At 38.9% G+C, this 26,085-nt stretch overlaps 1 protein-coding gene across 7 annotated transcripts in view; it reads left to right on the forward strand.

Annotated features, from left to right (window-relative positions):
• The window catches only part of tanc2a (tetratricopeptide repeat, ankyrin repeat and coiled-coil containing 2a), a 160,689-nt gene that overhangs the window by 72,173 nt on the left and 62,431 nt on the right, over positions 1-26,085 (forward strand). For 4 of the 7 annotated variants that reach the window (XM_062036879.1, XM_062036880.1, XM_062036878.1 and 1 more), the window contains 6 exons: positions 5,183-5,325; positions 10,240-10,411; positions 12,632-12,949; positions 19,046-19,171; positions 19,249-19,515; positions 24,928-25,055. In XM_062036879.1, the coding sequence (XP_061892863.1) occupies positions 5,183-5,325; positions 10,240-10,411; positions 12,632-12,949; positions 19,046-19,171; positions 19,249-19,515; positions 24,928-25,055 (1,154 nt within the window). Of the gene's footprint in view, positions 1-5,182; positions 5,326-10,239; positions 10,412-12,631; positions 12,950-14,840; positions 14,974-19,045; positions 19,172-19,248; positions 19,516-24,927; positions 25,056-26,085 lie in introns of those variants that run through there. The other 3 variants (XM_062036877.1, XM_062036876.1, XM_062036881.1) reach the window with 3 other exon arrangements.

Consider the following 26,085-nt stretch of genomic DNA (forward strand, 5'->3'; position numbering starts at 1 on the left):
TTCGCTTGTTAGCTTCCTTGGAATGTTACTGGAGATGGAATTAATCAGTATGTTACTGTACATCAGTCACTTTTATTGCTAATGTTGATCTTTCTGCAAAGTTGGCTGTCCGCCCTCTGAAGGAGCCTTATACATGCAGGAAAGTTGATGTTTTGACAAGATGTGCATGTATAATAATAATACCGTCTAATTTCAGCCTTAATGAGCTGCATCTTTGTGACGCAAAGTTAGGTTTTTTTGGAAGTACCTATCAAGCTTTGCAGGAGGGTAAGGAGAGGGGCCAGTCGACCCAGCATTTGGGTGCAATAGCGAAAAATAGTACAGTGCTTGGGCCCACTTAACACCTACATTTAGTGAGCTTGAGAGCTCTGGACTTTGCTCAAGTTTGTTACACTAACCCGATGCAGGCTAGCGGTGGCCAGAAGAGGAAGGGAGTTGGCAGCCCCAAGTCTGGCATGGACTGAATCACTAAGTCTTGTAAAGGAAAACATACTCAGTACATCCTTCGGGGCTAAAAACGCAAACTTTTAAAAAAAAAAAGGGCCTCAAAGTGGAAATTAAAAAAGAAAAGATGGCAATCATGTACTGCATGGTTTTAAAAAAAAAAAAAAGAGGAAGCATCTGGAATCTGTCATCAAGGCTCAAAGCTGCACATCTTCACATTCAACATGAACTCGCCAACCCCAACAAAATAAAGAAACTTTAGATGACTGATTCACAGTACTGAAAATGTGGGAGGCAGAGATATTAGCATTAGTTGCTGATTTATTTAGCGTAGGACAATAACAGTATTTGATCCACGGATGTTTTTGTTTGTTTACCCATTAACCGTTTGTATGGCAGGTTTCTTTTATCAATCAATCAATCAAAATGTATTTATATAGCCCTTAATCACAAGTGTCGCAAACTCACAATGACATCCCCTGATCTAAACCCACATATGGGCAAGGGAAAACTCAAAAGACCCCAGATGGAGGGAAAAGACAAAACCTTGAGATGTAGGGACCCCGCTTTCAGGGTCATCGGCTGCAATGGATGTCGAGTGGGTGTAATTATTGCATTTTTAAATTAATAGATAACGTAAGAGTCCAGTCCATCATGAACAGATATTTATACGGGGCACTTCTTCCGGGCTCAGCTTCATAGAGATGCCCACAGCTGCACATGGGAGAGTGATCCACCCCGGATCAAAACTCAGGTCGGCTAGCACCTTATCCAGACTTGTACCTCAGACTGGTAATTAACCGTGACCACCTGGTATCCTCTCCAGGCAGGAGATGGGGAACAGAGCAGAAAAGCGGCAGATCAGCTTCTAAAAAGGGGTCGATCTAAAAGCTAGAGCATAGATTCTCAAACGCCATCTAGTGGTACACCAAAGAATCACTTGATTAAAGTACATTGTTTTATTTTCCTATATTCAAACACAAAGTTACTGTTCAAACTGTGTAATATTACAGTGGCCAAAAATATTGAATATACTTGTTAAATAAAACATCTACCTTGTTTTTAATGAATACCCAAGCCTACTATGCTACTGTATTTTAATGTTGGTCATTATGGTGGACCTTGGAGAGCCAAGTGTTTTTTGAGGTGGTACTTGTTGAAACTAGCTCGAGAACCACTGAGCTAGAGAATATAAATGAGTTTTAACCTCGAGTGACAAAAAATCAACACATGTGAGTGAAATAAATATTTGATCCCCTGCCAACCTGCAAGAATGTGGCTCTCCACAGATCAGTTATGTGCTCATATGGAGCACATATTGGTCTTATCCTATCCTAAGCTTGTAATGTGTATAAATTACATTTGTCACAGAAATGGTCTTTTATTCATACCTCCCCAAGACCAAAGGGCTGTCCACTGAACTCAGGAACAAGTTCATCAACCTGCCTAAAATGGGCTTGTCCACATTTTAAAATGGGTACATGTATCCATGTTAGGAAATGATACTATGAAGTACAGTCGTGGTCAAAAGTTTACATACACTACCGTTCAAAAGTTTGGGGTCACCCAAACAATTTTGGGGAATAGTCTTCATTTCTAAGAACAAGAATAGACTGTCGAGTTTCAGATGAAAGTTCTCTTTTTCTGCCCATTTTGAGCGTTTAATTGACCCCTCAAATGTGATGCTCCAGAAACTCAATCTGCTCAAAGGAAGGTCAGTTTTGTAGCTTCTGTAACGAGCTAAACTGTTTTCAGATGTGTGAACATGATTGCACAAGGGTTTTCTAATCATCAATTAGCCTTCTGAGCCAATGAGCAAACACATTGTACCATTAGAACACTGGAGTGATAGTTGCTGGAAATGGGCCTCTATACACCTATGTAGATATTGCACCAAAAACCAGACATTTGCAGCTAGAATAGTCATTTACCACATTAGCAATGTATAGAGTGTATTTCTTTAAAGTTAAGACTAGTTTAAAGTTATCTTCATTGAAAAGTACAGTGCTTTTCCTGCAAAAATAAGGACATTTCAATGTGACCCCAAACTTTTGAACGGTAGTGTATACTTGTAAAGAACATAATGTCATGGCTGTCTTGAGTTTCCAATAATTGCTACAACTCTTATTTTTTTGAGATAGAGTGATTGGAGCACATACTTGTTGATCACAAAACATATTGCTGGGTATTGTGGCCAAACAGCTCAATTTTTGTTTCATCTGACAGCAGAACTTTCATCCAGAAGGTCTTATCTTTGTCCATGTGATGTTAGATGAAACAAAAATTAAACTGTTTGGCCACAATACCCAGCAATATGTTTGGAGGATAAAGGTGAGGCCTTTAATCCCAGGAACACCACACCTACCGTCAAGCATGGTGGTATTATGCTCTGGGCCTGTTCTGCTTCTAATGGAACTGGTGCTTTACTGATAGTAAATGGGAGATTGAAAAAGGAGGATTACCTCCAAATTCTTCAGGACAACCTAAAATCATAAGCCCAGAGGTTGGGTCTTGGGCGCAGTTGGGTGTTCCAACAGGACAATGACCCCAAACACACGTCAAAAGTGGTAAAGGAATGGCTAAATCAGGCTAGAATTAAGGTTTTAGAAGGGCCTTCCCAAAGTCCTGACTCAAACGTGTGGACATTGCTGAAGAAACAAGTCCATATCAAAAAAACAACAAATTTAGCTGAAATGCACCAATTTTGTCAAGAGGAGTGGTCAAAAATTCAAGCAGAAGCTTGTGGATGGCTACCAAAAGCGCCTTATTGCAGTGAAACTTGCCAAGGGACATGTAACCAAATATTAACATTGCTGTATGTATACTTTTGACCCGGCAGATTTGGTCACATTTTCAGTGGACCCATAATAAATTCATAAAAAAACAAAAAACTTCATGAATGTTTTTTGTGACCAACAAGTATGTGCTCCAATCACTCTATGACAAAAAAAATAAGAGTTGTAGAAATGATTGGAAACTAAAGACAGCCATGACATTATGTCCTTCACAAGTGTATGTAAACTTTTGACCACGACTGTATAATGTAGTACATAGATATTCTCCTGCCAGTGGGTGTGGTTACCGCTCACCTCATTTGGAAACCCTGACAATTTCTGTTAGTTGCAGCTTTTAGTCGGTGTGTCCTTTAATTTTCTATGTATGCGGTTGGAAAGTGAAACTGTAGAACTGCAGTGAAAACAGATGGAAGGTTCAACTGGGACATGAGATTCATTACCAGATCCCATCGAAGGGAAGAAGTGACCAAAACCGAGACAAAATCTCGAGGTCATCTTGATTGCGTGAATGCTTGTTAATTAAGTGTCTCGGGAAATCTGATTTAATTACAACAAATCGGTGCCGTTTGCTGTTTTGCTTGCTTTGCAAGTCAAAGATGACTCATTTGAGTTGTTAGCAAATACACGAAATGTAGCCACATTGAATTTGGTGATTCAACAAAAAAAAAAATCTAAAATAAAATAAAAAACAACGGAAGAAAAAAGCGCTCTGACCTCCACTAGGCCATACTTGCGAACCCTCCCGTTTTTACCGGGAGACTCCCGGTAGTCAGCGCCTCTCCCGATAACCTCCTGGCAGAAATTTTCTCCCGACAAACTCCCGGTATTCAGCCGGAGCTGGAGGCCACGCCCCCTCCAGTTCAATGCGGACCTGAGTGGGGAAAGCCTGTTCTCACGTCCGCTTTCCCACAATATAAACAGCTTCCCTGCCTAATGACGTCATAACTGTAGAATGATCGAGGGCGAGTTCTTGGTTTCTTATGTGGGTTTATTGTTAGGCAGTTTCATTAACGTCCTCCCAGCGCGGTAACAACACACAACAACAGCAGTCACGTTTAGTCTACCGTAAAGCAGTTCGTCTGCCATAAACAGCAATGTTGTGACACTCTTAAACAGGACAATACTGCCATCTACTGGATAGCCTCCAGAACACTGAAATTCAAGTATTTATTTTATTTATATGTATATTAAAATAAAATAAAATATATATATATATATAGCTACAATTCACTGAAAGTCAAGTATTTCATATATATATATATATATATATATACATATATATATACAGTATATATATATATGAAATACTTGAGTTGGTGAATTCTAGCTTAAATATATTCCCCTCTTAACCACGCCCCCCACCTCCCGGTATCGGAGGTCTCAAGGTTGGAAAGTATGCACTAGGCCCTACTCCCAATAGTAACAAGTCCTGAATCCCGACAGGGATTCGTTACCGTATTCCCATTATAACATTTCCTAAAAATGTAATCAAAATGTGCCCATAGATTTTCTGAGCTACCTATACTGGAATGAAAGAAATGAAGTTAAGCCTCTTGTCAGTCATCCACAGTCTTTGTCTGTGTGAGTGAGCCAGGGCCGCAAGCATACACACACAAATGTTGAAACTCATAACGTAAACATAAGATAAGGCAGGAGAAATTATTTGGATCAGGTCCAACAATTAATCAGTTGTTCCTTATCCCTTTTCGGACATTTCCTGGAATTTCCATGATAATCCACCCATTACCTTTTGAGTTATTTTGCTAACTGACTAAATGACACATTGACTAACTGACAGACAACAATTACATACCCTAGATTAGGTAACAGGACTGTGCTGAGATTCCTCATTGCACCTGAAATGTAATATTTAGTACAGACACAACAGGGTACAGCAACACACCTGACCATCATTTCTTCTCGTCCTCTCCCTAACTCTGCAGGTGAGGAGGAGGAGGAGTTAGGGCCGCCTCCCTCAGTGGACGAGGCAGCTGATGCTCTGATGACCAGACTGGGCTTTTTATTGGGAGAAAAGATCGTCAGCGGAGAGCCTGTCTCCCCTAACCACAGCCAGACTGATGGGCAGGTAATCAAACACACATTTGTCAGTACAACGGTGTGAAACTGGAGAAATACAATGTTGTTGTTTTGGTATGGAAAATCAGACCAGGACCAGACAAATTTGCCTTGTAATAATTCCTTCAAAAGTAGTATTTGATGAAACAAGGTGGGGGATAGTGGTTATATTGAAAGTTCAAATGTATTAATTAAGGGTGTAACGGTATACAAAAATTTCGGTTCGGTACGTACCTCGGTTTAGAGGTCACGGTTTGGTTCATTTTCGGTACAGTAAGAAAAAAACAAAATATACATTTTCTGGTTATTTATTTACCAAAATTTGTAAACAATGGCTTTATCCTTTTAACATAACAATAACATACATATACACACAGGGTCCATTGCCAGGGTTAATCCAGTCAACATATATAAAATAAAAACTAAATAAGATAAGGCTCAGAATTGGTTTCTTAACAAAACCTTTCTACATATAAAGTGCAACATTTCCACATATAAAGTGGAACATTAAACTGCTTCAAGTTGTTGCTCAGATTAAATAAAATGACAAAACTTTTCTTCTACATACAAAAAGTGCAACATTAAACAGTTTCAAGTCAACTCAGCCTCAGATTAATTTTTCTTTTTCCCCCAAGCCTTTAACCCTGGTGACTTTCACTCAATTGTCATGTTTTTTGCCAGAAAAATCAGTTAATCCACATTGTCTGCAGAAAGAGCAGACCTGCTTGCAGTTAAAATGTCTCCAGCTGTGGAAAATACCCTTTCACTGGGCACGGAGGTAGCAGGTATGGCGAGGTAGTGCCTGGCTAACTTGGCAGTAAGAGGATATATGGGCTCATTGTTCTTCCACCATAGAAGTGGGTCAAAATCTAGTTTTTAATGCAATATGGACTTAAATCTGCTGCTATAAAAACACCAACGGCATTTGTTATTGCTTTAGCCCTGCCTGACTCGCCGAGGAGAGGCTGCTTGAATGCGGTGGGAGCTGTGTTTGTTCGTCATTCTCTTCGTTGAAGCGATGTTATCCATTGTTGTATCGCACCGCGAAACCGAAGTGTTCCCAAACGTTAGATCTTAACGAGGCAGGAGGGTCTTCCAGCTCTGGCTTTTGCATGTTGTAGTAGCCCGGTCGTTGCTAGCATGCCGTGTGTTGTGCCTCGGTGTGCGTTGTTTACACAACGTGCGGTACGCTACTTAATATGTCCGTGTTGAAACTCGTTCGGTACACCTCCGAACCGAACCGAATCCCCCGTACCGAAACGGTTCAATACAAATACACGTACCGTTACACCCTTAGTATTAACTCTTTCAAGTAATATCGATGACATAATGCATTTATAAATGTAGGCATGTTTGTACAATTTTTTTTGTCAAATTTACTAGCAATCAATTTAAAGACTACCAAATTATTATTTTTATTTTTTAACGGGCATGACGGTGTCTTACAAGCAGACACTGTGTGTAGACAGAAAAGGGAGAATGGAGAGCATTTTGGCCTAAAAACGGACGATAAAGGTGAAGCTATAACACTGTAACGCCCTCAGGAAGAGGTGCTTTAAGACATGGCTAGCTAGCTAGCAGCTAACATCAATCCACAGTAGGCAGTGTTTCAGCTACTTCTAAATCACTAATTCTCGCCTCCATGGCGACAATTAAAGTACGTTTCTTTACAAGTATCATCCCTGCAGGACGAGGAATAGCTAAACATGCTTCACTACACACCGTAGGAGGATACAATAGCTCACCGGCGTCACCGCTAACAAAAGCTAGCGCGCCTGAATGTACACAAATACCATGGGTGGATCTACACCTAACATCCACTGTAATGATACCAATAATAATAATATAATTATAATTATATAATAATAATAATAATCACTGCTGGACTCTAGAAAGAGGTTCCACAGCCTCCGAAGCAGAACCTCCAGGTTCTGTAACAGCTTCTTCCCTCAAGCCGTAAGACTCTTGAACGCATCATAATTAAATTATCCCCTCAACTCCCCCCAAAATGGATTAACTCGCTGGAATAAAAAAGACAATATAACATACGTCCATAAACGTGGACGCATGTGGAAAAGTGCAATATATTTATCTGTACAGTAATCTATTTATTTTTTTAAATATATTTATATATATTCATTTAGTTTATATATATATTTATATATTATTTATATTTATTTATTTATTTATTTTTATATGCACCTTACTGCTTTTTTATCCTGCACTACCATGAGTTTATGTAATGAAATTTCGTTCTTATCTGTGCTGTAAAGTTCAAATTTGAATGACAATAAAAAGGAAGTCTAAGTCTAAGTCTAAGTCCAATAGTGTATCTAGTCGATACTACTATGATTACATCTATATTTTTTATCGTCACAAAATCTTTTTTCCTTTAAAAAAAAAAAATCATACCTCGGATAAGCGGAAGAAGATGGATGGATGGATGGATGGATGGAACTTATTAAATATGTCTCTGGACACATGAGGACTTGAGTTATGACCAATGTATGATCCTGTAACTACTTGGTATTGGATCGATACCTACATTTGTGGTATCATCCAAAACTAATGTAAAGTATCCAAACAACAGAAGAATAAGTGATTATTATATTTTAACAGAAGTGTAGATAGAACATGTTAAAACAGAAAATAACCAGATATTAACAGTAATTGAACAAGTGGATTAATAATACATTTTTTACAGCTTGTCCTTTATAATTTTGACAAAATAATAGAATGAGAAATGACACAATATGTTACTGCATATGTCAGCAGACTAAATTAGGAGCCTTTGTTTGTTTACTTACTACTAAAAGACAAGTTGTCTAGTATGTTCACTATTTTATTTAAGGCCAAAATTGTTCTTCGATTGAAATAAGAAACATATGTTTAATGTACGGTAAGATTTTTTGTCAAAATAAAGCCAATAATACCATTTTTGTGTGGTCTCTTTTATTTAGAAAAGTATCAAAATACATTTTGGTACCAGTACCAAAATATTGGTATCGGGACAACCCTTATATATATATATATTAATATGATATACATATATGTATATTATATTAATATAATTGAATACTAAGACTATGTGAAAGTTCAACTTCTACCTTGTTTAGTTCTGTGACAACCTCCTTAAAGTTTTGTAATCAATCAGAAATATCAAGCAGCTAAAGTGCACCAAACATGGATAAGTGTGCAGAGTGATTTGCACATTTCCCCTCATGGGTGTAATTCTGAATTTTATGGTGTATGGACATTTTCTATTATGTCCACAAAGTTCAGTGAGCGGGTTGTGTTATGTGTGACCATGTCTGTTGTGTTGGTTGGATTTTTTTATTTTTTTCTCCCCATGACTAAGGAAGGTTGTTTGCATTGGGTCATATAAAGTAAATGCTTATCTACACTTCCTTCAGAGCATCATTAAAGGTATTTGACCTGAATTACTCAAGTTTTCCACTAGATACTGACATAATAGTGGCATCAAAATTGTTAGACTCAAAAAAATCAATGCAATCTCCTTTTAAGTAAGATCCTTATCAAACTCATGCTGTCTCGCGGGCCAAATTGAAGACCTGAGCGTGCCCGTAGTTTGGACATCCTAGGTCTAATCACTCTAAAACTCCTACACTATTGAAATTGACCAATTACTTGTTTAATCATACTTGCCAACCCTCCCGTTTTTAGCGGGAGAATCCCGGTATTCAGCGCCTCTCCCGACAACCTCCCGGCAGAGATTTTCTCCCGACAAACTCCCGGTATTCAGCCGGAGCTGGAGGCCACGCCCCCTCCAGCTCAATGCGGACCTGAGACTGAGTGGGGACAGCCTGTTCTCACGTCCGCTTTCCCACAATATAAACAGCTTGCCTAACGAATTCAAACGAATGGAAACAAGAATTTCAGTTCATCCAGGACAGTTCGAAGGGGAAGGTGTATGTTGCCTGTAAATATGTAGAACAGACTTCTCCATTGAACACGGTGGCCGAAATGATATACTCATCATGAACGGAGAAGTTAAACAGGACAATACTGCCATTTAATGGATAGCCACCGGAACACTGAAATTCAAGTATTTATTTTATGTAAATAAAATAAATAAATATATATATAGATATAGCTAGAATTCACTGAAAGTCAAGTATTTCATATATATATATATATATATATATATATATATATATATATATATATATATATATATATATATATATATATATATATATATATATATATATATATATATACACATATATATATATATGAAATATATATGAAATACTCGAGTTGGTGAATTCTAGCTGTAAATAACCACGCCCCCCGCCCCCAACCACCGCCCCCAACTACCCCCGACCAAGGCCCCCCCCACCCCCCACCCCCTACCCCCCACCTCCCGATATTGGAGGTCTCAAGGTTGGCAAGTATGTGTTTAATGGTGCTATAAATGGTGCACATTTTTATGGATTTAATCAAATCTGTTGTCATTTACCCAAACCACATGTTATTTATCTTTCTAATAATTATGTATTTTGGTACATTTGCCTCGCAATAATAAACAGTGCATTTCTATCAAAGACTGTCAATCTTTTATGAAAAGAGGTGTCCTCAAGGATCAGTACTGCTCTTCGTATGTATAAACAACTACAAAAAATTATGCACTTATGTAGATAATGCTGTCATTTATACAGGATATCCAATTTGATCCTTCTCCTTCAGTCATCCCTTCATGATCTGTTCAAAAGTATCAATATGGGGAAATAACTACAACACCACAGTTTGTTCACTAACTATCCTGCAAAAAAGCAGTCACGACAAAATGTCTTACCAGTTATACAGCAGTGTTTCTTAACCATAAGGCCAATTGTGAGCTGTGTAATATAGTAGTAGCCTACAAATAATATATATATATTTTTTTGTTCTTACTTTCCAGCAGAGAATATCCCCTTCCTCCAGTCTGGCCAGCAGCAGCACCTCCCCCTCCTCCACATTACAGCCCCCTGCTGAAGTGGAGGGTAACAACAACAATAAACAAACTTCATCCATCCAAGCCTGTGTCTCCTCCCCCTCATCAACCCTGGAGAGTCGAGATAGTGGCATCATAGGTATGGATGATACAGTGAGGAAAATAACCGTTTGATCTGCTGCTCATGAGATAAGTTTACCGCCTGACAAAGGCAGGAACATTCATGGTAGGTTTCTTGTAACAGAGTGACAGAATATCAAAAGAAAAATCCAGAAAAGACATAAAGTAATGGTACAGTACAAAATGCATTTGCATTTAATTGAGGGAAATAAGTGTTTGATCTCCCTACCAACCAGCAATAATTCTGAACCACAAAAATCCGTGGCCATGTGTCACACAAATAAGGAAGACACATGGGCAACCCCTCTGAAATTACCAATAAACACCTGAAGGGTTTTCAAGCCTTGGGAGAATGTGATGTGGTCACATGACACCAACATTTAGGTCTTTGGTATTGATTTTACTCAGAGAAATGCTGATTATGACCCCAGGACCATCCCCACTGTCCAACCTCTAACTATCCAACATTCTGCTTTGGGGTTTCACTGTTAGGGTTGCAGGAAAACTTCACCGCATGGCCTGACCATGTGTCGTAAATTCTTAGATGAGAACCTCCTGGCGTCAGCCAGAACACTGAGGATGGGTAATGGTTCAGTCTTTTGGCAGGAAAATGACCCAAAACATACAACCAAGGCCACAGAAGAGTGGCTCAAGAAGAATCACATACAGATTCAGGATTAGCCCCGCCAGTTCTCTGGACCTCAATCCGATGTCAAGTCTTTGAAGGGAAATAAAATGTCAAGTTGCCAAGTGAAGGCCTCGAAACCATCAGAATTTGGAAAGTGTCTGTAAAGAGGAGTGTATCTCCTGAGACGTGCGCAACCCTAGTAACTAACTACAGGAAACGTCTGACATCTGTGCTTTCTTCTCCTGTAAGGTCACATTTTGCTTCGATTTTTTTGTTGATATTCTGTTTTTTTTTTATAAAAGAAACCATAACAATTTTGGACTGCACATTATCAGGGGATAAACTTAAGGGGACCCATGATGACATTAATCTACATTTAAAACACTTCCTTGTGGTCTAGATAAATATTAGCTATGCTTTGGTGTCAATTTTGCTCCACAGTCACTTATATATTGAGTCTGTCTGCAAGATGTTCGATTCTGGAGGTGTTCCCAGATTGGAACTGAAACCATGCCTCACCCTCTCCATAAGTATCATGATGTGCCTTTTGAAAATGTACAGTGTTAAAATGTATATCTTGAAGTCGTCACCGCAAATTTTTTTTCCATACACGGTCGAAGATAGACTTCATCAACATTATATAGATTCACCCGGTCACAACATTAGGTACACCTGCACACTCGCCAGTCGATTTGGACTGCATTAAAAAAAACTGTTTATGGCAACATTTTATGTCACTGCATGTTGCACGTTGGTGTTGTTATGCACATGCCACAATGACTACTTGCGCTTACCGTATTTTTTGGACTATAAGTCGCAGTTTTTTTCATAGTTTGGCCGGGGGTGCGACTTATGTGTGAAATTATTAACACATTAGCGTAAAATATCAAATAATATTATTTAGCTCATTCACGTAAGAGACTAGACGTATAAGATTTCATGGGATTTAGCGATTAGGAGTGACAGATTGTTTGGTAAACGTATAGCATGTTCTATATGTTATAGTTATTTGAATGACTCTTACCATAATATGTTATGTTGACATACCAGGCACGTTCTCAGTTGGTTATTTATGCCTCATATAACGTACACTTATTCAGCCTGTTGTTCACGATTCTTTATTTATTTTAAATTGCCTTTCAAATGTTTATTCTTGGTGTTGGCTTTTATCAAATACACTTCCCCAAAAAATGCGACTTATACTCCAGTGCGACTTATATATGTTTTTTCCTTCTTTATTATGCATTTTCGGCCGGTGCGACTTATACTCCAGAGCGACTTATAGTCCGAAAAATATGGTACCTTTTTTATTGTGTGTGTACTCATGGCCACTTAATGTCTAAAGAAGTGCTTCTACCACAACTTAGACTGCAAAAAAACTGAAACCATAACTGTGTGCAAGATGCCCAAGTCAACAGCAAAGTGCATTAACTTCATGATTTGATGCTTTGGCATTGTTTAACATAAGTATTGTAACAACATTTATAAGTCAAAAAAGACAAAATTCATCATATGTTCCCTTAAAAAAAATCAGCAGTAAGTCAAATCATAATTTTTAGGTCTACATTGAGAACCTTCTGTGTGTCAATTACGAACTGAAATGTCTTTCAGCCACATTGACCAGCTATTCTGTTGAATCAGCACCAGAGCATGACGACAACACCAAACACGCCAGTGACGGTTACCAAGGCAGCAGCCTCAAACTCAGGAGACAGGGGGGATGGCCAGTGGTGACCTCAACCTCTTCCTCCTCTATGGTTGCGACAGGAAGCTTGAACGATGACTTCCCGTACAAGGCGGGGGACAGCATGGCCTCCACATACAGCCTGAACAAACTCCACCCAGAATGGGGAAAAGATGCAAATCGCTTGTCTGGATCCACCCACTCCATCCCGCTCTATCTTATGCCCCGCCCAAACTCTGTTGCTGGTAAGATGGATTTTGTGTGTGTGTGTTTGTGTGCATCAGTCATTCAGTACATCTTCCTGTTAGGAAGGAAGTCTATCTCTTCTTCTCAACTTTTGTGAGCTGACAATAAACAGCAGCGTTTGAGTACTTGCTTGGATTTTGTTTGAAAAACAACATATTTTTGCAAATATTTTTTTTAGAGATGTCCGATAATATCGGCCTGCCGATATCATCGGCCGATAAATGCTTCAAAATGTAATATCGGAAATTATCGGTATTGGTTGATTTTCCCGGGAGACTCCGGAATTTCAGTGCCCCTCCCGAAAATCTCGCGGGGCAACCATTCACCCGATTTCCACCCGGACAACATTATTAGGGGCGTGCCTTAAAGGCACTGCCTTTAGCGTCCTCTACAACCTGTCGTCACGTCCGCTTTTCCTCCATACAAACAGCGTGCCGGCCCAGTCACATAATATACAGGTATGCGGCTTTTAAACACACATATGTGAATGCAAGGCATACTTGATCAACAGCCATACAGGTCACACTGAGGGTGTCCGTATAAACAACTTTAACACTGTTACAAATATGCGTCACACTGTGAACCCACACCAAACAAGAATGACAAATACATTTCGGGAGAACATCCGCACCGTAACACACCATAAACACAACAGAACAAATACCCAGAACCCCTTGCAGCACTAACTCTTCCGGGACGCTACAATATAAACCCCCCCCCCCCCACCCCCATTAACTATCCACCTACGCCAGTCAGCCCTCATCTGCTCATCAACACCCGTGCTCACCTGCGTTCCAGCGATCGACGGAGCGACGAAGGACTTCACCCGATCATCGATGCGGTCGGCGGCTAGCGTCGGATAGCGCGTCTGCTATCCAAGTCAAAGTCCTCCTGGTTGTGTTGCTGCATCCAGACGCTAATACACAGATCCCACCTACAGCTTTCTTCTTTGCAGTCTTCATTGTTCATTAAACAAATTGCAAAAGATTCACCAACACAGATGTCCAGAATACTGTGGAATTTTGCGATGAAAACAGAGCTGTTTGTATTGGATACAATGGTGTCCGAATACTTCCGTTTCAACCATTGACGTCACGCGCATACGTCATCATACATAGACGTTTTCAACCGGAAGTTTCGCGGGAAATTTAAAATTGCACTTTATAAGTTAACCCGGCCGTATTGGCATGTGTTGCAATGTTAAGATTTCATCATTGATATATTAACCATCAGACTGCGTGGTCGGTAGTAGTGGCTTTCAGTAGGCCTTTAAGTGTGCAGTAAGCTTCAAAATAAAAGCACAGCAATATTAACCTGGATTCTACTAAAACAACTAACAAAATGCCATTCAATTATTTTACTGTTTTTCCACCGGACAAAAAAATGGCACATGTGAAAGCTTTATTGTCGTTATGGTCAAAACAAAAGTACTGCTTCAGCTCTGTAAGGTAAAGGATAAAATGTCAACAAACTGCCGTAGGTTCAAAAATCCTTTCTTGCCCATTCTCATGTCTGTGGTTGACAACTGCTTATGTCGGCGTGAGTCAGCCAGTCAAACTAAGTTCTATTGTACACCCAAGAAAAAGTTTCCGGGTCTCGACTACAGTGACCCATATACTCTTACAATATATCTGGTGACCTTGAGTCTTTACCCTGACAGTACATACATAGTATGTGTACAAGTTGTTGCCTGCTTCATATAAAAACGTAAACTGACAAATTTGATATTAAGGTATACTTTTTTTTATCTAAGATCACAGTAACTATTGTGTAGGATCCTTTTGGCTTTGGAGCCAACATACAAAGTGACCAGTTTAAAGTCATTGTCGACATCGTGGTCGTGTCTCGTCCTCATCTTCCCCTTTCTTCTTGGTCACTGACGCATGAACACTCAAGAGGGGAAAGGAAGGAAGTAACATGTATGACGTCTCATAACACACACAGGATATGCAGCCGAGTCAGCGCTAACATTCTCTGTGGTGTAACAGGCTTGTGACTGCATTGACTGTTTTCACACGTTTGGGTGAGTTTTCTCTTCTTGCAGGTAGCATAAATGTACTTTTTAGCTTTAACAAACCTCCGTCCCCAAATCGTGATATGCTGGGCTTGGATCTGCAACTTTTGGAGAGCTTGTTTGCAGTGGTGTTGGAACTGTTATGACGGCGTGCACATGCAAGGTTCATGCAGTGAAGATTTGGAGAGAAGCAACTTGGATCGGCTCATTTTTTTCTCAAGCTATATTGATGCAGTCATCCCTGTGATCTGTATTACAGAGAAAACAAATATGGACTCAATTTGACTATTGTCCTCGCGTTTTGTGCAATGCTTTTCTTTTATATGGGCTCAGCTAAAAGTGCATCTCAATTAGAAAATTGTGCAAAAGAGTTTATTTATATCAAACTAGAGTTCCGTCCAGGCTAAGAGATAAAGGAAGCATGTGCAGTTGTGTTGCTGGTCAAGGTGACACCAGCAGAAAAAAATACTGAGAAATGTAGCTTACGTCTAGTATAAACAGTGTTGGGTTAGTTACTGAAAACCAGTAACTAGTTACAATTACTAGTTACTTTATTTCAAAAGTAACTCAGTTACTAACTCAGTTACTTACACCAAAAAGTAATGCGTTACTGTGAAAAGTAACTATTTAGTTACTTCTTTTTTCCCCCTTTTTTTTAAGGCTCCCATTAATGCCCTTTTAGTCTTCATTTCAGTACTGTGATTGCACTGGAGAATAATACAATCTGTTGATCAACTTGACATGTATTTGCATCACTGAACTCTGCTAAGCAATGTGCTCTACATACAACACACAAAGACAAAGATATGTTTCAAAGGGCCAATTTATTTCAGGCCAGAAAAAATTGACAAAACTATTTTAAATAGCTGCAACATAATGGCACTTTAACTTTAACTCTAAGTAGATAGGATCTTTGATCCAAGACACAACTTACATTTAACTAAAATTGTATTTTCTTTGTGCTCGACAAAAGAAAAGTATTGAGAATGTCTCCATGTTAAAAAACTCGACTTCTGGCTTCGCCATGATGTCTTGTTAGTTGTTATGAGAGTAGCGTATGTGTGTGTGTGTGTGTGTGTGTGTGGCCCTTTAAGATATGACAGCATGAGAGGTGAGTGACGTCAGTGAGTGAGTGGGCGAGAGAGGTGAGGGAGCGGCGACAGTGAGTGCGTGTAGGTGCTCTAGCTTGCTGGATGGCTGCGTCCAATAAAGTCACAAAGTTGCAACAAACCGCCGGGCTCGTCATTCACCCTCAGCTGTAAAGACCCTCTTCCGGGTAAAGTGAAGGTTGTTAGACCCGAAGTACGGCTCTGGAGGAACGTCTCCCCTGCGGGGAGGCGTGCTTTCTGTGGGTGGGGTAAAGCACGCCTCTTCTTTTCCACCGGAGCGCTCCAATAAAACACACTCAGATCTTCAGTTTCTAGCCGATACTACATAAAAATAACGTAAAATAACGCAGTAACGCATCATGCAGTAACGGTAACTGAGTTACTGTATATAAAAAAATAACGCGTTAGATTACTAGTTACCGCCGAAACTAATGGCGTTACAGTAACTCAGTCCCAACACTAAGTATAAAGCCCAAATTTAAGAACTACTATCTGGAAATATTTACCTATGAGTTTCACTTTTTGATTTCGACTATTAAAATACATTTTGTACAATATTCAAATACATTGATTTTAGTGCTGTAATTTGGTAAATTTTTTAAATCGAACGAATCACACTTTTGAATGATGATTAAAGACAACTGCCGTATTTTTCGGACTATAGGTCGCAGTTTTTTTCATAGTTTGCCCGGCCGGGGGTGCGACTTATACTCAGGAGCGATTTATGTGTGAAATTATTAACACATTACCGTAAAATATCAAATAATATTATTTATCTCATTCACATAAGAGACTAGACCGGGGGTCAGCGACCCGCGGCTCTAGAGTCGCATGTGGCTCTTTAGCACCGCCCTAGTGGCTCCCTGGAACTTTTTCAAAAATGGCAAAAAATGGGGGCAAAATATATTTGTTGTTTTAATAATGTTTCTGTAGGAGGACAAACATAGCACAAACGTTCCTAATTGTTAGAAAGCCCACTGTTTAATATGTTTGTGTTTATGCTTCACTGATGACAGTATTTGGCCAGCACCGTTTTGTCCTACTAATTTTGGCGGTCCTTGAACTCACCGTAGTTGATTTACGTGTACAACTATCTCCGTCGCTGCCACAGAAAGACGTGTTTTATAAATAAATGATAAATGGGTTATACTTGTATAGCGCTTTTCTACCTTCAAGGTACTCAAAGCGCTTTGACAGTATTTCCACATTCACACACTGATGGCGGGAGCTGCCATGCAAGGCGCTAACCAGCACCCATCAGGAGCAAGGGTGAAGTGTCTTACCCAAGGACACAACGGACGTGACTAGGACGGTAGAAGGTGGGGATTGAACCCCAGTAACCAGCAACCCTCCGATTGTTGGCACGGCCACTCTACCAACTTCGCCACGCCGTCCCTATGCCACTCCTTCTGTCTCATTTTGTCTACCAAACGTTTTATGCTGTGCGTGAATGCACAAAGGTCCCCACATCTGCGGTCCTCTTCAAGGTTTCTCATTGTAGCCCATTGGGTTGAGTTTTTCCTTGCCCTGATGTGGTATCTGAGCCAAGGATGTCGTTGTGGCTTGTGCAGCCCTTTGAGACACTTGTGATTTAGGGCTATATAAATATAATTTGATTGATTGATTGATATACCTTTGGCAGTTTTAAGCCAGTAATTACCAGGAGTTATCTCACCCTCTGAGACACTAACTTAATGCGTTGCCTTCATTATAACACTTACATAAGGCTTTTAACTTTTGGCGGCTCGAGACAGATTTGTTTTTTGTATTTTTGGTCCATCATGGCTCTTTCAACATGTTGGGTTGCCGACCCCTGGACTAGACGTACAAGATTTCATGGGATTTAGCGATTAGGAGTGACAGATTGTTTGGTAAACGTATAGCATGTTCTATATGTTATAGTTATTTCAATGACTCTTACCATAATATGTTACGTTAACATACCAGGCACGTTCTCAGTTGGTTATTTATGCGTCATATAACGTACACTACCGTTCAAAAGTTTGGGGTCACATTGAAATGTCCTTATTTTTAAAGGAAAAGCACTGTACTTTTCAACGAAGATAACTTTAAACTAGTCTTAACTTTAAAGAAATACACTCTATACATTGCTAATGTGGTAAATGACTATTCTAGCTGCAAATGTCTGGTTTTTGGTGCAATATCTACATAGGTGTATAGAGGCCCATTTCCAGCAACTATCACTCCAGTGTTCTAATGGTACAATGTGTTTGCTCATTGGCTCAGAAGGCTAATTGATGATTAGAAAACCCTTGTGCAATCATGTTCACACATCTGAAAACAGTTTAGCTCGTTACAGAAGCTACAAAACTGACCTTTCTTTGAGCAGATTGAGTTTCTGGAGCATCACATTTGTGGGGTGAATTAAACGCTCAAAATGGCCAGAAAAAGATAACTTTCATCTGAAACTCGACAGTCTATTCTTGTTCTTACAAATGAAGGCTATTCCACAAAATTGTTTGGGTGACCCCAAACTTTTGAACGGTAGTGTACACTTATTCAGCCTGTTGTTCACTATTCTTTATTTATTTTAAATTGCCTTTCAAATGTCTATTCTTGGTGTTGGATTTTATCAAATACATTTCCCCAAAAAATGCGACTTATACTCCAATGCGACTTATATATGTTTTTTTCCTTCTTTATTATGCATTTTCGGCCAGTGCAACTTATACTCCGCAGCGACTTATACTCCGAAAAATACGGTATTCAAAGTAAATTACTTGCTTGCATGATTTGGATTAACTTTTTTTTTTTTAAATAACCTAATATTTTCACAAATTAATTGCATGCATTAAGGCGTAAACTTTGACAGCTCTAATTGATTTGCACGTGTTTGTTGAACGTTGTTAAAGGAAATCAAACGAGGGTTAGGTATACTACTATGGAGATACTGCTGGGATACTATTTCCTGATCGACTCCGTCATTAAAACGCTTGTTTCTCTTTGTTCAGCCACTAGTTCTGCTCACCTTGAAGACCTGGCCTACCTGGATGAACAGCAAAGGCCCACCCCTTCCAGGTCATCCCTCAGAATGCCCAGACAGAATTCTGGAAGTCGAAGTCAACAGGAGCAGAGAGGTAAAGAACACACATGTGCTATTTTCCATGTAGTATAACAGCTCGGTGCAATAATGCCTGACCCTCTTCCACTGCAGTTCAGTTCACTCCATACCTCAATTTGAAGCCCCTTCACTTTGAAATTCCTGGACTGTTGTCGGATTGGCGATTCACGGGAAGGGAGTGGCTCTTTAAGGAAGTGGACACCTGTCTCCGCAGCGATGACCCGTCCATCAACCGAGGGGTGGTCATTGTTGGAAACATGGGTTTTGGCAAGACTGCCATCATCGCCCGCTTGGTGGCCCTGAGTTGTCATGGAAACCGGATGTGGCCAACATCCACTGGCATCCAGACACTGCCCAAATGTAAGCAAAAAATATGAAATGCATATACAGTGAAACCGCCACTTGTTTTCTGACACTAGTGAATTTCTGATACGAGTATTTAAAAAAATAAAGGGATCAGATGTCATTTAAACAATGAGTACCAGAGTCGAATAAAAACCCTTATTAACTGTACGTATTGCTTGAGTTCCATTACGTGACTTCTTCCCGGAAGTGAAAAACCCGGATGGTCAACTAAGCTAAGCCGGCTGTCGATCAGCAAGCAGCGCGCAAACTCTTGAGTATGCAAGGGGCCTAGATCTTCCTGCAAAAAGCAGATATGAGCAAAAAAAATCAAACTATGCAAAGGAATAGATCATATACTAAAACAAAGATTTATGGAGTGATATCAAGGATTATCCGTCAAACTATTTAATGCTCCAGACGCCATTTTTCACGACAAAACTGGTGAAAACTTAGAAAAGCAACTTCTTTGCACTGCAAAAACTGAAATCTAAGTAAGATTAAATATCTCAAACAAGTCTGATATTTGCTCATTTTCTGTCTGATACGATAATTCTTCTCACTAAGCATATTTTATGTTAGAGTGTTTTACTTGTTTTAAGGGTTTTGGTCCTAAATGATCTCAGTAAGATATTACAGCTTGTTGCTGAGATTTTATGACCTATATTGAGTAAAACATGCTTGAAACTAGAATACCAACTGTTGCAAAGCTGTGTCATCAACATTCACAAGTATAAAACTACTTTTTTAAAGTAATAATTTCTTACTTCAAGCATGAAAAAAAAAATCATGATTTTGACACGAATGTGTCTCATATTAAAACAGATGACAGCCAAATGGACTTTGCTGTTTTATTTTCAATGAAACAATAGAAAATACGTACTCATATAGTAGTACAGTTGGCACACTACAGTAAACTGACAGTTAATATTTAAACATTTAACATGTGACATTTCAAACAATTTTGAACAGAAATAGTTCATGCACATTCAGATAAATTCTTCAAAATTACAATTAAAAAAAATTTGGCCGGGGGCCGGGCTGTATATATGCGCACTAATTGACTGAAAGAGCACGCACTTGGCGCGATGATGTCATGTTATCGATGGAAAAATGCATCTTTAGACCATGTGATTTGCCTGAGCGGCTAGGAGACCCCGAGAGTAACAAGCGGTTGGCTTGTTGCCTTTCCATTAAGAAAAATAATTTTTAGTATAAGTTTGCTGGTTTCAAGAAATGTAATGCTGAGCGCATATTATTATGTCGAGATAATGGCACTAGCATTTACTTAATTTAAGAATATTTTTCAACATATTGAGCAAGGTCTCTTTTTTTTCTACCAAGAAAAGTGCACTAGTTATTAGTGAGAATATACTTATTTGAAGGTATTTTTGGGTTCATTGAGTTTAGCTAATTTGACATGTTTTGCAAAGTCTTGACAAGCTGAATTTTCTTGTTCTATTGGCAGATAAATTTGCTTAGTTCAAGTAAAATACCCCTAATTTTTTTTCTTTTTTTTTCTTGTTTTTGAACACTGACTTTTTGCAGTGTGTGTGTGACTGGTTTAAGGGAAATTACTCTTCCAGATAAATATGCATAGTTTTTGCTCGGGGTAAGGTTGCATTTCATGATTTAACTTTGCGTCTTACGAGCACACGTCCATGTAAACAACACTGCAACGAGCACCCGACAGCTGCCACCCGTACTGCGTATCCATTTAACAAACTAACAATTACTGAATCATCACGATATTTAATTGTTGTCCTGTTGTCATATGTACTCTTGACACATTTGTGGACAAAATAAACAAAAGGGGAGACGTAGAAGTACCTTTCTTGTCAAAGTATCAATGACCCTTACTTCCTAGTTTCTGTTCGTAAAAATTAAAATACAAACAATATCAAGATAATACATCAATGGTAAATAAGTAGAGTAAAATATATTAAAAGTAAACTCGTCTTTCGTAAAATCTTGCACTCTTCCGCCCCCTTGATTTCCTCTCGAGGAACTCTGAAGAAACGTTTTATCCTTTTTGCGATTTGAACTGTTCATACAGCCGAAAACAACACAACGATAGGGCATTTTTTCTTCGAGAAAGGCTAAATGGCGCCTCGTACCCATTGTGAACAGACGCTGTCTTGACCACCACGCATGTTCAATGAGCCGGATGTGACGTCATTAAAATACAAGCAATAGGCCCATTTTTGGGTAACGTGACATACAAATGGAACCACAGCTGGCTTTGCAATGTCCGTGCTTCCCTACCAACAAGCACACGCATCAGGATCACCTTTATTGGCCAAGTACTTTATGATAAAAATACTACAGTGGAACTTCAATCTACGAAACTCTCTTTCTGCAAACTTTTCGATTTACTAGCTATTAGATCGAGCCAAGTGTGTGCGGGCCATGTCTCTTTTTACCAACGCTTCATTCATTTTGTGTCCTACTGGCAGCCATTGTTTTCTTGCTTGTATTAAAGAAATTGACGATGCTGTCGTTGTACCACAGCAAGTTTTTAATTGTGATGAGAACAGATTTTTCTGGAAAAAGATTCCACATCACAGCAGAGGAACAGACACTACCTCTCATTGAGCAGCGTCTCTTTCACGCCCCTTTTTTTCCTCTTTCTACTCCTTCGTCTCCTCTCGTCAGCTTTACATTTGCAAATGTTAATGTAAAGTGGATTTTGCTTTTTTTAAATGTTTGTTATTGTAGCAGTATTTTTGTTAAAGATAAGGATTTTTTTTAAATTTCTGATAGTTTGTGAGGGCACCAAATGGACTTCTGTGTGTGTGTGTGTGTGTGTGTGTGTGTGTGTGTGTGTGTGTGTGTGTGTGTGTGTGTGTGTGTGTGTGTGTGTGTGTGTGTGTGTGTGTGTGTGTGTGTGTGTGTTGGCAGAGCAGCACATACAGGACAGTTTAGCTTGCCGTTGTTGTTTTGGCTTGTTGATAAAGAGATAGTTGACATCATCCCCTTGTTATGTTAGTTTGATATACAGTACTGCAGTGTTTCCCACACATTCATTTATTTGTGGCGGCCCGCCACAAAAGAATTACGTCCGCCACAAATAAAATAAAATTATTTTTTTTATTTTTTATTTTTTTGTCCTGTCCAGCTTCTCAGGCAAATCAATCATATAGTTGATGTAGATGCCCATATAGGCTGTTCAGATTTACTTTACAAAAGAGAAGTGTAGGATACTTCTCTTGTTGCCTTATTTGTATTTGACCACTACTGTTTTCTGTTTATTTGTTACTGACTGTGGCAGGACACCTCTGTCTCTGTTTCACTTTATGTTGCTGGTAAATAATATGGTTGTAGTAGTAGGCTAAAGTTAAATTATTTAGTATGCACTAATTAAAGGGGCAGAGCTTTAAGAGACATTTTAGCTTTTATATTTTATAAGATATATTTTTTGTAAGAACCACAATTAATAAATATATTTCAGTGAATAACTTATTGTTCAAATCTGTATATAAATATGTACATAAAGTGTTGTAATTATATTGTAAAATGGATGGATGGATGGATGGACGTTTAAAACAAAACTGTTATTAATTAGTAAGTACACATTTTTTTAGCCTTTTTAGAGAAAATCATATCATTGTAGTAAATTATGCAAATTACTCCATGATGTCATGGTGACCACGCCTATAGCCACGCCCCCACCGCTACAGGTATCTTGGCAGTTTATGGGAAATACTGTACTGTATATCACTTTATTATTGTGTTTAAAGTGTACAAAGCTTAACTAAAATATGGACTTCATTATTCATATTTACATTGTTTCTTATGAAGAAATTTGCTTCACTATTCAAACTTTTCGATTTACGAACCCTGTTCAAGAACCAATTTATTTCGTAAATCGAGGTTCCACTGTAACTTCAAATGAAGGAATTTTGTCTCTATTAAATGGAGTCGCTCTAGTACTTAGTAGTAAAAAGGAGTAGTACGCTACAGAGAACAGATAGGACACGAATACAATGTACCGTATTTTTCGGAGTATAAGTGGCTACGGAGTATAAGTCGCACCGGCCGAAAATGCATAATAAAGAAGGAAAAAAACATATATAAGTCGCACTGGAATATAAGTCGCGTTTTTGGGGGAAATTTATTTGATAAAGTCCAACACCAAGAATAGACACTTGAAAGGCAATTTAAAATAAATAAAGAATAGTGAACAACAGGCTGAATAAGTGTACGTTATATGAGGCATAAATAACCAACTGACAACGTGCCTGGTATGTTAACGTAACATATTATGGTAAGAGTCATTCAAATAACTATAACATATAGAACATGCTATACGTTTACCAAACAATCTGTCACTCCTAATCGCTAAATCCCATGAAATCGTATACGTCTAGTCTCTTACGTGAATGAGCTAAATAATATTATTTGATATTTTACAGTAATGTGTTAATAATTTCACACATAAGTCGCTCCTGAGTATAAGTCGCACCCCCGGCCAAACTATGAAAAAAACTGCGACTTATAGTCCGAAAAATACGGTAAGAGGAATCTCTGGATGTATATCTACTGTATCTCATTATTTTTATTACCTCTGCCAGGAAGTTATGTATTCGCCCAGGTTTATTTGTCCGTTAGTTAATTAGTTAGCAACATAACGCTAAAAGTTATTGCCGTATTTTGATGAAACTTTCAGGGAATGTGTGAAATGTGATAAGAAACAAGTGGATATATTTTGGGGGTGATCTTTACGGTTCATTACGTTTAAGTTACAAGCCCAAACTTCTCCGTGTGTGTATGCAAGCGACCTTGCCTCCACCCACAGACACAAAGAGAGTGGATGACTGACAAGAGGGTTCGCTCTGTTTATTTCATATTGCTATAGACACCAATGCTAGGGAAAAACCCTTGAAACTCACGACCAAACCACAGTGAATGCATCAGCTGTAACAAGATAGACTTAACAGGAAAAAAACTAGTTTTTTGTTTGACTATTAAGATAGATTTTATGTAGACATTTTTTAATGACTGACAAATAGGAGCTCAAGGATTCGACTTTTGAGGTTCCGCTGTAGTGCCCTAACATAGGTACTCACTGGCAACCTAACCTGCAAAATACAACTTGTGCTTGTGTGCATTTTTAAACTGCAGTTTATACACACAGTATCTTAGAGAAGAGAGGCAGTTTGGCATGATTTGTAAGCAAAAGACCCCCAATGGGTTATTCCGACCGCAAAGACAGCCTCATACTCCAGACAGCCCAATTGTAATGCACAACCAACAGAATCAGCTAGCTGCACAACCAAAAACGAGACATGTTGCCAAGCCAACCATTGCAAAAAAACTCATGACAAAGTGGAAAAGAAAACACCAAAGACATGAGATACTGTTCATAATAATAACAGAGCCAGTGTTTTTTTGTATGTGAACTTAACACAAAGTGTACTTATTTTTCAGATGCAGAACCTTTTCCCCATGATTCACTGGGAAGAGGGGGCGGCGATGAAGGAGGAGGGGGAAGCTGTCCAGGGACTCCAGAGATCAGGAGGAGACAGCAGGAGGCACTACAGAGGCTTGCAGGACAGGTAACTCTGGGTTTCCGCGAGTCATTAAAAAGCATTAAAAGTCAGTGAATGGATTTTGAGAAAATTAAGGCCTTAACTGGCATTAAAAAGCATTCAATTCGATGTGCAGCGGCATGAAACAGTTATCTTTGACAGCAATTGGCATTAAAAACAAAAACAAAACAAACCACCCGACCCAGTTTTTCCTATGGGGGGAAAAAAACTGCACTTTAAGATGTTCAGTATTTATTAAAGTGTAATTTTTGATAACAAATATTGAGTCCATTTTATCTTGATGATTGTTGACCTATTTAGGATGATTAAGTTAATCACCTCCCAATTACAAAAAGGGAAACAAACTAAATGTCATGATCTGTGGTCTGGATCATGCTTTTTGTTTTTCTGTTAGTTTAAGACTCCAATAGTTCCTGTTTTTGTGCACCCTTGTTTGTTTTAGTTTCCATGACGACTTATTAGTTTCACCTGCCTCATGTGTTCGGGACCACGCACCTGCTCTAATTAAGAGACGATTATTTAAGCCTGTCTTTGCCAGTTAGTCGGGCTGGCAACATTGATTGTTCTTTTCATGCTCTGTTTATGCTGGTGTTCATGCGATTGTGTCATGCTCTTTTCTTGCTTCATGCCATGCCAAGTAAGTTTTGTTTTTTCATGCCATAGTTAGCGAGTTTTTGTTTTGCCCTGTCCATAGTTTACGCTAAGTGTTAGTTTTTTCCTGCGCTAAGTTGTGCCTTCGCCTTGTGCGCCTTTTTTGTTGGTACCTGTTTGAGAGTGATTATTAAATGTGTTCCTACCTGCTACCGTTGTCCGAAAATGTCCGTTTGCGTCCTGGGAGAACAATCCTCGCAGTAAGATGCGAAAACCCCCCCTCGTCGTGACACTAAATTAATGAAAAATTTGTTCATTGGGTTTAAAATGGTTACTTGCATTGTTATGATATGTCATTAGTGCTTATTTTGACCACAGTTAATGTAAACGTTTCAACTATTGAACATTATTATTGTCAAATCCTTACAATTTGTCTATATAGACA

The sequence above is a fragment of the Entelurus aequoreus genome, linkage group LG25 (assembly GCF_033978785.1).
Source record: "Entelurus aequoreus isolate RoL-2023_Sb linkage group LG25, RoL_Eaeq_v1.1, whole genome shotgun sequence".
NCBI lineage: Eukaryota > Metazoa > Chordata > Actinopteri > Syngnathiformes > Syngnathidae > Entelurus > Entelurus aequoreus.